This window comes from Protopterus annectens, chromosome 9.part0 (assembly GCF_019279795.1).
Source record: "Protopterus annectens isolate FY-2018-M chromosome 9.part0, PAN1.0, whole genome shotgun sequence".
Lineage (NCBI taxonomy): Eukaryota > Metazoa > Chordata > Ceratodontiformes > Protopteridae > Protopterus > Protopterus annectens.
The window spans coordinates 1,713,817,685-1,713,832,623 of record NC_056743.1 but is presented as its reverse complement, the minus strand read 5'-3'; the positions used below and the strand labels follow the sequence as shown (position 1 = coordinate 1,713,832,623).

The window sequence follows — 14,939 nt, the reverse complement described above, 5'->3', positions numbered from 1 at the left end:
TGATCCACCACTATACTTTAACTTGCATGCAGACTTAAGTTTCCAGCATATCAAGTGTGTATTACAAAGTTACTGCATTTCTTACTGGAGAGAGTTATCTTGCAGTAGGGAAAGGCATTATAATCCATGCATTAGAATTTTATCTGCTACTTCTTTCTCCACTTTGATACAAAAAAGTCAAAACTCCAAACTTAACTCAATAAAATGTATCATTTTATTGCATAATCTCCTAAGAAAGAGCACTGTTGTCCAAATCTGTGCAAAACAAATTGCCTCATCCTACATAAATCCTTTATCTTCACAACTATTACCTAAAACACCTTTAACCTTGGGTACTGCTCTTTTACCGACTCAGCACAATCTGTACCCTCCTCTCGACAGGATCTCCTGATCAACAAATAATAAGTACAATTTATAGGTTAAGTCACAGCCATTCATTCACATCTGTCTACAAAGCCTAAAATTCCATACTCCATAACATTTGCAGTAAATGCTTTCAATGCTAAAATCTCATTTAAAAACTTACTCATCTGTCATAACAGCACTGGTACCACATAAACAAACTTTCCATTTTACTTGAACTGAAATAAATGAAGTTCCTGAAATGACTTTTCCCTACATTGTTTTGCTTATTCACTGTTGATTGTAATCTACCCTCTTTTAAGCCCTTGCCAGGTATCCATTTTTATCATTATCAACGCGGTAAGGATTTTAGATAATAACTCAGCCTGTTATCACCTAGTAACTAACTCATTTTTTCACATTTATCTCTGTATCATCATTATGTTTGTATGGGTGTTGCTTTTTCTTTAATTTTTCACTTCTTCATAATAGTAATTTCTTATACTACGCTTTCATATGGGTTGCTAGTTTGCTATATTAATGAGTGTACTCATAACTATTCATCCATTCTCTAATTATGATCTTCATCCAATTGAAGGGCACAGTAGTTGATGCCTGTTCCACATGTTTAGTTACTGTTTATTGATATATCTTTGTATCCATAGTAATTAATTGATTATGATGGAAATTACACTGCAAAACACTTTATATAGATGTTCACATTTACGGGGTGGTAAGTACAGAAACTTGCAACACAGACCATTACAATAGAAAAAAAAGGTTTTAGGTGGGTTTTGTCCCCAGATCTACATCCAGAATTGCAAAAACCTGGAAAACAAGCTTTAGAAAAAGAAAAAACTCACATCTTTCCTCTTCTTGAAGTCACATAACCTTGGGAAAATCTATTGCAAAACATTCAGCAAGAAAAAATACTTGCAATATCACAGCAATGAAAAATACTGACAAATCAGCAGCCAACAAACTATAAGGAGCCTATTGTATGTTAATTTTTAAGACGCCAGATGCTCTTTGACATTTTTGTAATTGTTTTTATTAACGTTTATTGCAGCTATGCCATTGATGAGAAAAAGGCCACTTACTAGTCAGCTTCATACTCTCTGCTAAGATATCTTTTATTTTCCTGTTAGCTAATTTGCTATCCCTCTTACTACATAGAGATACTTATAGGTTCATAGGTAGGCACTAGGCTATCTGCCTGAGGGCATTTATAAGCCTAGCCAGAGTGTGTCAGCTTTCGTCGCCCCATTGATTAATTAACTGAGCCTCTGTCAAGAAGAGCTAATGAAGTGATCCCAGGGGTGTATTTTCTGTTACCCATCCATTCGTCAAGGTTTCTCTTGAAGAGTGTTAGTGAGGGGCTCTGCCTAATGTAGTTAGTAATTTTGTTCCAAAGCATGGGGAGTCTCTGTGACAGGAATCTATCCCTCCAGAATGTTCTATTTATTGTTGTAGCGAGGTTTAGCTCACTAGGGTGAGTGGCTCGCAGTGACTTGGATTTCTTTAGGTGGAGCATGTCCATCAGTTCTGAGTTGGACATGGCTTTGTAAGTCAGGCAGAGATCACTTCTGAGTAAGTGATATGCCACTGAGTACAGCCGGAGGTTTTCCAGTCAGGCTGCATAGGACATATGTTTGAGGCCAGTATTCCTCTTGGTAAGGTACTTTTGTGGTCTTTCCAGCTGTTGGAAGTGTCTTGTGAGGTACATCCCACATGGGGCATTGTACTCTATGATGGGTCTGATGAGTGACAAGTAGAGGGGCACTATAAACTCTTTATTTCTAGATGCAGACCCTTTAGTAATTAGATGGGCTACATAGAAGGATTTCCTAACTACTTTGGCAATATTATTGTCAAAGGAGAGATTACTATCTACCTGGGTCCCCAAATCTCTTATTACCTCTTCTGTATTAAGGGGGCTGTCACCTATGTGGTAATTCATGGGTGTTTTGTTTTTCCCAAACGGGATGACTATGCATTTTTTGGCATTCAGCCTGAGACCATGACTTTGACACCAGGTGTCCATCTCAGTAAGGCCCTTTTGGAGAATGTCCATGTCAGCCGGAAAGTCAGTTATGGCTCCAAGTTTGCAGTCATTGGCGAACTTGGGTAGCCATAGTCCTCCTGTGTTTTCCTGTACTTCTGAGAAGTATATGCCATACAGTAGGGGCCCCAGGACCGAGCCTTGTGGATACCACTTGTGACTGGTTTAGAGTCAGACCTGGAGCCCACTATTCTTACTGTGCGAGTTCTGTCTGTAAGCCATTTGGCAACCTATCTTGTGACATAGGGGTTTATGTTCAGGCTGGTGAGATTTTCTATAATTCCCAAGTGGGGAATGGTGTCAAAAGCCTTGGTGAGGTCAAGGTAGGCTGTGTGAACCACCTTCCCCTCATCTATGGCCTTAGTGACTGTCTTGAAGAAGTCAACGAGGTCCAGTAGGCATGATCTGCCCTTAACAAAGCCGAACTGAGTCAGGTCAAGTGTTTGGAGGTTCCCAATGTCTTTGTTAATGAGTTCCATGATGATGCGCTCCAAAGCCTTGCAGACCAGTCTAGTCAGGCTTATTAGGTGATAGTTACCAGGGTCAGTTGTGGCCCCTCCTTTGTGGAGCAGAATAACCGTTGCTGTGCGCCTTTCTATGGGCATGTAGCCTGTGGAGATGCTGAGGTTGAACAGTGTGTTTAGGTGGGGGGGTTAGTTCATTCTGTAGTTTGTGCAAGATGCAGCCTGGGACACCATCTGGCCCCATTGACACTGTGCTTTTGGCTTTTGAAAGGGCTGTTTTCACCTGTGCATCTGTGATTTCTGGGACACTACACTTTTCCAGTATTGTTGTGGGCCCTTTTGGGGGTAAGGGGGGGGGGGTGAAGTTTGCACTGAATCTATCTGCCAAGATGTTGGCAAATATCAGTAGGTTCAGTATATTTTGTGCTATTTTGCACTAGCTCAGAGCATATCTGCGAGTTGCCACTTAGATTCTTGACATAACTAAAGAAGGCTTTGTGGTTATCTTTTGAATCCTTGGCTCTTTTTCTTTCGAAGTTAGCCTTGGATGATTTTATGAGGGACCTTAGTTTCTTACTGATACTGATCAGGGAAGTCTTTCCTTCTTGGGATTTGCTTTTTTTCTGAACTAGTTTCCTCCTTTTATTGTATAGCCTGTTTATGGCAGGGGTCCAGCAGACTGGTTTCCTTCTCTTAGGGGAGTCAGTCTTGTTTTTTCTAGGGATGGCATGATCCATGCATCCTTGTAGGTGCTCATATTGTGCATTTGTAAAGGTTCCTGCATCTTGGACACTGTTATCCTTTAGCATGGGGGCTGTGAACCTTGCTACCTCTGTCTTAAGTAAGGTGAAGTCTGCTATAGAAATGTTTTTCAATTTGGTTTCCTTGGTTGGGGGTGGTGGTGTGGTGTGGACATCCAGAGTGATTAGTTTATGGTCTGATCTAACCAGTGATGGGTTGACCTCCAGTGTGGAACACCTGTCGCCCATGTTGGTGATGACCAGGTCCAATATGTTTTCACCTCTGGTATGGGAGTTTACCAGGGCATTTGAGTTGATAAATTCCAAGAAGCACTGGACCTGGGAGTTTGTACTTGAGTAGTTTTCCCAGTTAACGGTAGGGTAATTGAAATCACCCAATATCAGAGTGTTCGGTAGGACCTTCATGTTTTCCAGTGTCTCCAGAATATATATATATATATATATATATATATATATATATATATATATATATATATATATATATATATGTATATATATATATATATATATATATATATATATATATATATATATATATATATATATATATATATATATATATATATATATATGCATATATAAACATATATATATATATATATATATATATATATATGTGTATATATATATATATATATATATATATATATATATATATATATATATATATATACATATACAGGGAAGTAAATATTGTGGGAAGAAATATCCAGGGAATTGTTATGGCTAGGCTTGTATAGGCCCTAGGGCCGATAGGCTAGTACCAACCTATGAACCTATGAACCTATATATATATATATATATATATATATATATATATATATATATATATATATGGTAGAGCTGACAGTTCATCATCTCCACCCCCTGTACATGTGAACTGGCTCTGCCAGGAGTTGCACTTGCACATCCATGCCCAAGGTCAGATGCTGTGCTACCTGAAGGTGACTGCTGTCTGCTGGGAATGTGTCCTCCATGGGAATGCTCAGGACCATGAGCCCATGATCTGCCAAATCTTGGTGTGGACAGCACAGTCCCTTCTGTAGTACTAGATGTACTGCCACTACAGGAGCATGAATGTGCATGGCCATGTTGACTCTCAGCAGATGTAGTTGTTGAGCTACATCCATGAGGTTGATGCTCAACCCCAACAAGATGTTCCATCACAGACACCATGCATTTCAAAGCTGACACTGTGTAATCTGTCTGGGACCAACATCTTTCCATTGCATCAGGCAGCCATTCCAGAGTATCAGAAACACAGTGGAGGCAGTCACAGATGTCAGACTGTGCTGCATCCATAACCCTGAGCATTTTGCGGGAGTACCTTTCAAAATGTGCCTGTGCCTCCATGACAGCCCTAAACATTCACCAAGTGACAAGTGATGGGACACCTGCAACAAGTGGTGGAGGGACAGAAGGCCTCCTACGAGCATTGCTATCAATCTGCCTTGGTGGAACCTTGCCAGTTGTTTGGCTATGACCAGTGTCATCACTCCCTGTAGCCAAAGTAGACATTTTCCTGTTCAATGTCCCCACCCTCTGACTGTCCAATATCTGTGGCCACAGGGGACTGGGTATGCGTAGGCATATTGGCTGTGTAGAGTGACAATGAGGGCAGATGAGGGATTTCAACCTGTATGTCATATTCCCCTGCAACCCCCAGCTGTGCCTCACTTTGGCCACCATCATTATCAGAGTCTGAAGAGACTTCAACATTAGGTTGTAAAAGGGACAGATACCAGCTCCCATGGTCACCTGTGAAAAAGGAAACAGCATGACAGTAATACTGTCACTACTATGCTATGCATTACTATGTTGCAATAATTCTTATGCTGTATACAGTGCTGTCAGTAATGCAGACTTGTCTAACCTCTAAGCTCTAATAGTAGGACATGCAGACGTTATAGTCTAATCCAAATCTGTATTTACCATCAAATAAAAGCTCTTTAAAGAAGAATCCCATGATCGGTACCTAAATGAAGTTCAACGTAGACATATTGAAAAACCCTTGCACAGTTGACACATCTGGCAATCTGTACTGTCCTGACAATACTTGCAACTGTATCACTGTGGGCACAACTACAGGGCATAGATATGTATTTAAACTGTGCACAGTCAGAATCTATCTCTATAGTTGGCAATCAGGCAGACAGTACATCAATCCAGCCATCAGGCCTGGAAAAACACTTTGGCATATACATTTCACTAAATATAAATCTGTCACAAAACAGCATTGTGTTTACTAGGAGGAGGAAAACAGCCTTGTCCAATTCCTGACATTCCTGGAAAGATTTGAGGGAGAGGTAATGTAAACAGCACTGTATGTAACATTGTAACAGGGAATATGTCAAATTATCTGACATTTACAGTAGCTACTATGTAAACTGGTATGCTGGCACAATCTGGCCTAGGACTCAAACTGCAGCTAACTTCTTTTCCCCCAAAATAAAACCTGATACCCACTTCAAACTATGTACACACTGACACACTGAATGCCACAGTATTCCAATGATGATCCTACTATGCATAACTGGATGCTCCTCTGGTGTTGAAACGGTGGTACCCACATCCACAACATACTGTGTGATGGATGCCTGGGAGCTGTCATGTGTTTCTAGGTTTGCCAGGAATTCATAAGTGGCCAACAAAGGTTGTCCTGCAACAAGCCCTCCACCAGTGACACCACAATCCCTGGCCAGGTCCACTGCTCTTCTGCGTGCAGCATGAATCATGTTGGTGGCACAGTGTTACATCTGCTCATATGTCCTGCTCTGGTGATCAACCACATTTACATTGCAGACTAGGTCGTCCCACAATGCAGCCCACTCCTCTCTGTTGGGCCTTCCCCTGGACAGTAGGATCTCATAATGCTGCCACAGGACTTCCACAATCATGTCATTCTCAGGCTCAGTGAAAGGGACTCTTCGATGCCTATACATTATTGCTAACCTACATCAAAAAGGGAACACATGTCAGGATCAGATACGTGGGGGTGCAGAAGGTACAGATACAGCCATATAGGACAGCTATTAGTATTCACTGTTTGATTACACATCTAAATTTCAAATGTGTGCCCAACCATATGTGTCAACCTCTTAGAGCAAGAAATCTGGACTAAGGCATAAACAAAAGTGGGACAAAGGCTATAAAATAATCACAATTCCTGTCTATTGGTGTTACAGACTTACATTTGTGCTGGAATAACAGGTTGTGCATGACCACGGAACTTCTGCAGGGTATGCAGTCAGCAAATCAGATGTTCAAGTACCAGGTACCTAAGTACCATGTTCAGTCATAGCCTCTCCTCAGGCTTTGTGCCCATTGAACGGCGCATCGTGACAGTTATCCCACTCCACAAAGGGGAGGGGCCACACCAGACCCCAGGAACTACCGCCCCATTAGCCTGATGAGCCTCGTCTGCAAGGCTATGGAACATATCATCATGGAACTCATACACAAAGACATTGGAGATCTCCAAACGCTGGACCCCACACAGTTTGGGTTTGTAAAAGGCAGATCATGTCTCCTAAACCTGATAGACTTCTTTGAAGTAGTCACCAGAGCCATAGATGTGGGTAAGGTGGTTCACACAGCTTATCTAGATATCGCCAAGGCATTCGACACCATCCCCCACTCTGGAATTATAGATAAACTCACTAAACTAGGTATAAATCCCTATGTCACAAGATGAGTTGCCAACTGGCTTACTGACAGAACCCACACTGTGAAAGTAGCAGACTCCAAATCAGACTTCAGACCAGTGACAAGTGGAGTACCACAGGGTTCAGACCTGGGTCCTCTCCTATTTGGTATCTACTTCTATGATGTACAGGCTAACACAGAAAGTCTTTGGCTAACTAAATTCATAGATGACTGCAAACTAGGAGCCATAATTGAAACTCCCAATGATGTGGACATCCTACAAAAGGGCCTCACTGAGACAGATGCCTGGTGTCAAAGACATGGTCTCAAGCTCAGTGCCAAAAAGTGCATTGTCATCCCCTTTGGTAAAAACTCTATACCCATGAAATACCACATAGGCAGTAGTCTACTTAACACTGAAAGTGTGATAAGAGACCTTGGGACAAAGGTGGACAGTAGTCTCTCCTTTGATAATCACATCGCCACAGTGGTCAGGAAATCCTTCTACATGGCACACCTCATCACGAAAGGTTTCTCATCCAGAAAAAAAAGACGTCATTGTTCCCCTCTACTCATCACTCATTAGACCCATTATAGAGTACAACGCCCCTTTTGGTATGTACTTCACAAGACATCTACAACAACTGGAAAGGCCGCAAAAATACCTCACAAAGGGGATTACTGGCCTTAAACGGATGCCTTACACAGACCGTCTCAAAAAACTCCAGCTTTACTCCGTCGCATATCGCCTACTCAGAGGTGATCAAACCCAGAGCTGTTGGACATGCTCCACTTAAAGAAATCCCAATCCCTCCGAGCTACACGCTCTAGGGACCTAAACCTTGTTACCACAATAAACAGAACATGCTGGAGGGATAGATTCCTGTCCCAGAAACTTCCCATACTCTGGAACAGACTACCTATCTATGTCAAACAGAGCTCCTCATTAGCACTCTTCAAGAAAATTCTTGATGATTGGATGGGTAATAGGAAATTTACCCCGGGGATCACTTCTGTGGTTCTGCTTGACAGGCGCACAGGAAAATAATTTTCTTGGGTGGTGAAAGCTAGGGTACCTTTTTGGCTAGGCTTGTATAGGCCCTAGGGCCAATAGCCTAGTACCTACCTATGAACCTTTGAACCATAATATTGTCTAACTGTAATATTTAATGATTTGCAAAACCTTTTTCAAAAAAATACAATTATATGAAAAATAGACCAACTATATGAGGCAACACTCTGGACAATCTGCTAACATATGTACAATTAAGAGCCATGTCCACAACATACAAAGGTTGTGGCTGCAAGTGCTATAGTAGCAATAGCCAAATATTCCTATTTTTGTCATAACAGATACAGATGTATGATAAGAGAGCCAAGACAGGAGTCTGATGTAGTGTACTCCATAGGAGTAACCCCCTCTAAATTCTATACAACCAACAGTGCCAAACAAATAGCTGTATTATCCAGGGGACCTGTGTCCCCTATTTAACACATAGGATTCTACATTGCTGTACGATAGTTCTGTAGGTGTAACACATGTGAAGAACAGTGACATGTTACCAGTAAAGTTCTACAACAGCCATACTGACATGATCCTATTCCCCATAACCACCATATGCATCATGTTGGTGATAAAATGATTGCATACCTACTGGAGTACAATACACCTCTTTGGAAAAAAGCCGACATATACATATATATATATATATATATATATATATATATATATATATATATATATATATATCTTGCATCAACGAGTTCATACAAAGTAGCTCTCATATACAATGGTTCCCCTAGCTAGGGGATTTCCTTTTTAAGGTGTACCTCATTAGCAGGTACTTGCCTCTGAACCAGTCTGTGGTGAAGTAATCCTAACTGAAACATACACAGCTGATTTGCAGTGTAATCAGGCAATCCCCTGCAGCTATTGCAGGAGATATAAGGCCTCAGCGTGGAATTGATCCACTTTCTCATAAGATGGGTGGAAATGCTGGGTAGAAATACTACATCAGCACAGGGGGATGTACATTTATGTCTGGGCTACAGGCTACAGCTGACACAAATGTTGCAGGCAAAAAGCAAAGTGAGAGAGGCTGCAGACTGTGGATGACAACATTAGTTATGAGTAGAGGTGAGACCACTGGCAGCTCTGGTGTACAGCTAGAGCCTGAGTGGGGGAACCCATCTCACAGGATATTGAGGTGTGTGTAAGGTAAGTATGTTAGCCAAAGGTATTAGTAACAGAGTAATAGGCAACATGTTTGTTGTGTTCTTGAACAACATAGGGGGTAATTATACCATTAAGTCAACCATTTGGGCAACTGCCAGCCCATGTGTTACATTATGGTTGTCATTTGTGTGTGCTGGCAGTCCTTGCTGCTAGCAGGACCTCCATATGTGTATGTTAGTTGTGCAGCTGTTCTAATCTGTAATATCATTATGGAATGATTGTGTGCTGCAATCTGATTTTAGTGTGCCTCCTTTGCATTACCTAAGTTGAAATCCTCTGTGAGTGCATATTACTACATGACCTGACACTCTATGCACTTTACAGTATTGCTATATGGCTATGTCAACTGTGTTCCTATCTGCAGGCCTATGACTGCCATCATTGTACAGCAGATATTGCATTTGAAATACATTGGGTAGATAAATAGTGGATGACACAGTCAGTCATTGATAAATAAATCATTATTCATTTATTCTTTCTTTATTATTGTATTACAGTTATGTATTATTCCATCGTCTCTCATTGATAAATGCTACACACCACTGGATTTGAACCCAGGACAATGTGTAGCAAAAATACTGTGTGCAAGGCTGACCCCACAGGTAGTGCAGGGACAGCAGAGAGGACACCACCAGGCTGTGGCCCAGACGTGTCCCTGGTACCACGGCCGTAGGAGGCAAGGTAGGTGGATCACCTGGAACCGGCCTACCTTGACATGCTGTAGTAAATTAGATATAAACATAAGTTAAGATTAGTAATAACAAAACCAAGTTAGTATTAACATAATGGAACATAATATTGATTAATCCAAATACATATTAAAGTATATTATGTGGAACACATCCATAATTAACATAACAGTAAGTATGTTAACAGCAAAGCATTATGAAATAACCCATAAGACCACCAGCATAACAGTTAGTTTAACAGGATGTATTAATATTAAAACATAATAATAAATAACATTAATAAATTAAAGAAGATAAGTTGTGAGGAGAAAGAGGAAAACATACCATTAGTGAACTCACAGATGATATTACTCCACAGACTACTAATGGATGTTTCTACAGGTGTGTAGTGTAACTTGTGAGTACAGTGATACTGATTCTTCTAATAGCTGATGTTGCATGTACATACCTGTCGAGCTGTTAGCATGAAACAGTATGGACTAAGCACTAACATAAACAGGTACACAACTACATGGAACTGTTTCACATACTGTGCTGGTACATTACTACAAAGGTGTTCTGTAAATAGATTTGCAAATACATTGCATTTCAAGTAATCATTTATGTGCTACTAAAGGACCAGACAGATTGGGCAGTTGACATTTCATTATGTAAAATTGTGACAATTGAGAGGTATGTTTGTGTATATTACTTAAATAGAGTACATAGACAATCCTGTCTTAGTTGGTTGGCATTAGAGTAGAACCCAAATGCTGTGACACAAGGGGACATGTGCACTTATTGTAACAATTGATTGCAGTCAGATTAGGAAAAACATGCAATGAATACAGCCCTACTGCAGTTATTTGAACACATTACTCAACTAAGCACAATCCTGCTGTATACGTCATCAATATTGTTCCATAATATCTGTCAGTTATACACACGATATCTGCCCATAATGTGGGCTACCTTACCCATATACATTGTTCCTGGAGTGGGGAGAATACAAAGTGTTATTTGACTCAAATTGGCCTGCAGACAATCCTGATCTGGACTGTGCCTTGTGCAATACATTTATTGGCAATTACTTCTGCATTCTTTATTACTTTAATTTTGCAGTTAACTGGAGTCACATTAGAACAGACATGCAGTGAATATAGCCCTGCTGTAGTTGTTTAAACACATTACTTAAAAAAGCACAATCCTGCTGTAAACTTTATTGATATTGTTCCTTAAAATCTGTCAGTTATACACATGATATCTGCCCAGAACATGGCTACCTTACCCATATCCATTGTTCCTGGAGAGGGGGAAATACAAAGGATTAGTTGACACAAACTGACCAGCAGACAGCCCTGGACCAGACTTTGGCTTATGCAATACATTTATTGGGCAAGTACTTCTGCATTCTTCAGTAATTAATTTTACCATTGACTGCAGTCAGATTGGAACACCCGTGCATGTAGCCCTACTGCAGTTATTTCAACACATTACTTATCAAGCACAATCCTCAATGGCCGCGGTGGTGCAGTGGTTAGTGTTGTTGCCTCACAGCAAGAGGTTCTCCTGTTCAATTCTTGGCTGATGCGCTTTCTGTGTGGAGTCTGCCTGTTCTCCCTGCGCTCAAGTGATGTTTATAGACATGCAGGTAGGTGCGTGTGTGAATGGGTGTGGCTTCTTTGAAGGTTGGGCATCGGGCTGGCAACTCGGCACCATAAAAATCCACTGCCAATCATTAGTGGATCAGAGTTCCACTGTGGTGACCCCTAACTGGGAAAAGCTGAAAGTCATTACTTACTTTTTACTTATTAAGCACAATCCTGCTTTAAACCTTATTGTTTATTGGTACTGTTATTGTTTATTGGTTATTGCAATACAGTTATCAGAAATTATCCATACTTACCACACTCATGGCACATCCTGGCCAGGTGCCTAGCATGAGACTGGACATTGTGAGCCTGTTCAGCTGCAGCTGTGGGAAGAGAAGCAAACCATTATGCATACCAGTTTTGCATGGCTTCAGCTTGTGTAATAGTAAAGTAGTATTAACTATATTTACATATCTGTGGGGCATGCCCAGCCCTAGCCTCTTGGATGCAGGTGTCCAAAGTTCCCCCCTTCATTCACTACAGTTCATCATAGTGGTGATGACACTGCTCACCAGTGCAGGGGATACCAGTAACACTGGTAATATCCCTGGCCAATTGATCCCAGGCTACAGCTTTGCTTTCTGAGCACTGGTAACCACATTGCAACAGCTGGTATTCATAGTTTTGGAACAGGAGTCCAACAAATAACTTTGTGTCCTGCATACCCAACCTCTGTGCCTGAAAGCCTGCTCCCTCTCCAACACTGCCTGGCATATCATCATTTGAGTATGGACTCCAATGACTGCTATGAATTCCCAGCTATTGGGCTTAATATAGGCTGCTTTCCCACCAGTTCACGTCATACTGTAACATTCACAAAAAGCACAGCATTACTTAGCATCGCGCAAATGAGCTGAGCACCATGTAAACTCACACAACCATGTTTTAGCACAGCTTAGCAACGTACAAACAGGAATAGCCATTTACCATGTTTAAATTGTGCTTAGCACCCAGCATCTTTTCCAAATGTAACAACTTTATGGTCACCTCACACATTTTCATAGCAATAAATGTAAAAAGGTATGACTGCTCAGGACTCAAACCCGGGACCTACTACACTTTAGGTGGGACTCAACCTACTTAGCTACTTGAATACTGAGAAAGCCAGTATACCTTCACATATACTACTAAGGTACCTGTTAGCATTGCTAAGCACCACACCGTGCTGTACAAACAGGCTTAAAAAAATTAATTACACCTGGTTTGTATTTTTAGATGTCTGGCAGGTGTCAATTATGTAAGTGTAAGCACAGCTTGGCACTGCTGTGCTCAGCTCCAAAACAAAAAATATTAAATAATTAATTGCACCTGGTTTCTATTATTAGATGTCTTGCCAGGTGTCAGCTGTATAAATTTAAGCACAGCTTGGCACTGCTGCACTCCACGCAATACAAACAAGCTTTAAAAAAAAATTATAAAACATTAAAAACATACATTTACATTCACACATATTTCTACACTAACAGGGTACATTACATGGGATCTTATCCTTCCTGGACAATGCACAACTACTGCTTACATGGATTCAATATCTGTGCTACTGCGATCTTCCTCAGCAGTGCGCCATGATTAATATGCATGGCTTGCTGCCGAGGGGGAACTGTGGCTGTGTACATAGATACATTCCATGAAGGCTCTACATGGTGCCTACATGGATTTTATTTGAATACTGGGGAGTGATATTTTTCATAAACACTGGCCAATTTTACTGATGGGTGAAAAGGTCAAGAAACTGTCATTGATAGGTTGCAACAGCACTTCACTATGATGTTTATTTTTGATTATTTGGGATTGGATGTTTATTATGCTATTGTGATTTATTTTAATGTATGGATTGTTTTTGATAGGCTGTTTTTATTTTAAATACCATGCTGTGTGAACTACTGTTACTGGTCTGATGAAGCAGTCATTTTGATCGTGAAAGCGCTAACCTTTAATAAGCAGTTTGTTTGGAAGACTTAGCTGTGTGTTGGTTTATCCTGCTTTTGTTTCCCTTCAGTATTGATTTTATTTGGAGGATTTACCATTCATCCTTGGCACTGCTTTGTGTTTTGAGTAAAATATTTGTTGATGTAAGCTTCTTACATTTATTATATAGTTTTTGAGTTTATAAGACATATTTGTCACAGAGTTCTTTGGGGTTGGCAAGAAGTAAAGAATGATAGCTTCATAGCAAAATACACCAGCTGCAGAATTCTTTTCAGCTGATTTGTATGGAAGGAAACAATTACAGCACACAGCTTCAGAAATTCAGTCATGCAAAACAGGATTTCCTTTGGAAAATTCCCAGATTCTAGTTTAAGCTAAATACACATGCAGCAGCGATTGTTATAAAAAAATTGTACTTTCCAGGCAGTGGTGCTTTTGATTTGGATTCAGAATGAAACATTTACTTTCTTTAATTGGATTTTTGTGTTTTTCACTTTTTAATGAAGGTAAGGGCTGATTGGTTCATTATTGAAATTTATATGGCTTTTGAAAATATCTGAACAAGTTTAAATATATTTGTTTATTTTTTAGTTAATAATTTGATGTTTCGCCATCATATGCATTACGTGGATGTTAACTACTACCGGAATTTACAAAAATGCAAATATTACTGTTAACTTAAAAAAAAAAGCAAGTTACAATAGATTGCTAGAATCTTTCTGATTGCTAATGTTCTTTCACATTCTCATACATGTAAAATTCTCCTAGTTTATTTGTTTGAGTCTTTATTGGCTATGCCTGCACTAAACAGGTACATTTCAAACACCACTTTTTCAAAGATTCATAATTCTGAGACAGGAACAGACTTGTCAAGTAACTCCTACAAAAATGTCTGTTCAAAATTATAGCTTCTGTAACTGATCTGTAATGGACATTTGACATCATTATTATTATTTTAAGTCATTATAATAAATGTATATATGAAGTATTAAATATGCATGTTAATCTAAAACAACCAAATTAAACTTGTCAGAATTCACTTTACTGGTCAGTCTGACAGAGAGAGCTTGCATATAGGGGCAATGATAAATGCATCTTTTATTTTTTAAAGCATTTTGCAAAAATGTTTCCCAGTTTTCCAGTTACCTAAAAGAGATGTTTGGGGGGGGCAGCACCTTTT

General features: G+C 40.0%; 1 protein-coding gene across 2 annotated transcripts in view; it reads left to right on the top strand.

Moving 5' to 3' along the window:
• The first annotated feature begins 14,160 nt into the window (after positions 1-14,160).
• LOC122812229 (intercellular adhesion molecule 1-like) overlaps positions 14,161-14,939 on the top strand; it is a 79,346-nt gene continuing 78,567 nt past the window's right edge. For both annotated transcript variants that reach the window (XM_044084583.1, XM_044084582.1), the window contains exon 1: positions 14,161-14,265. In XM_044084583.1, the coding sequence (XP_043940518.1) occupies positions 14,211-14,265 (55 nt within the window). In that variant the 5' untranslated portion in view covers positions 14,161-14,210. The remainder of the gene's footprint in view (positions 14,266-14,939) is intronic.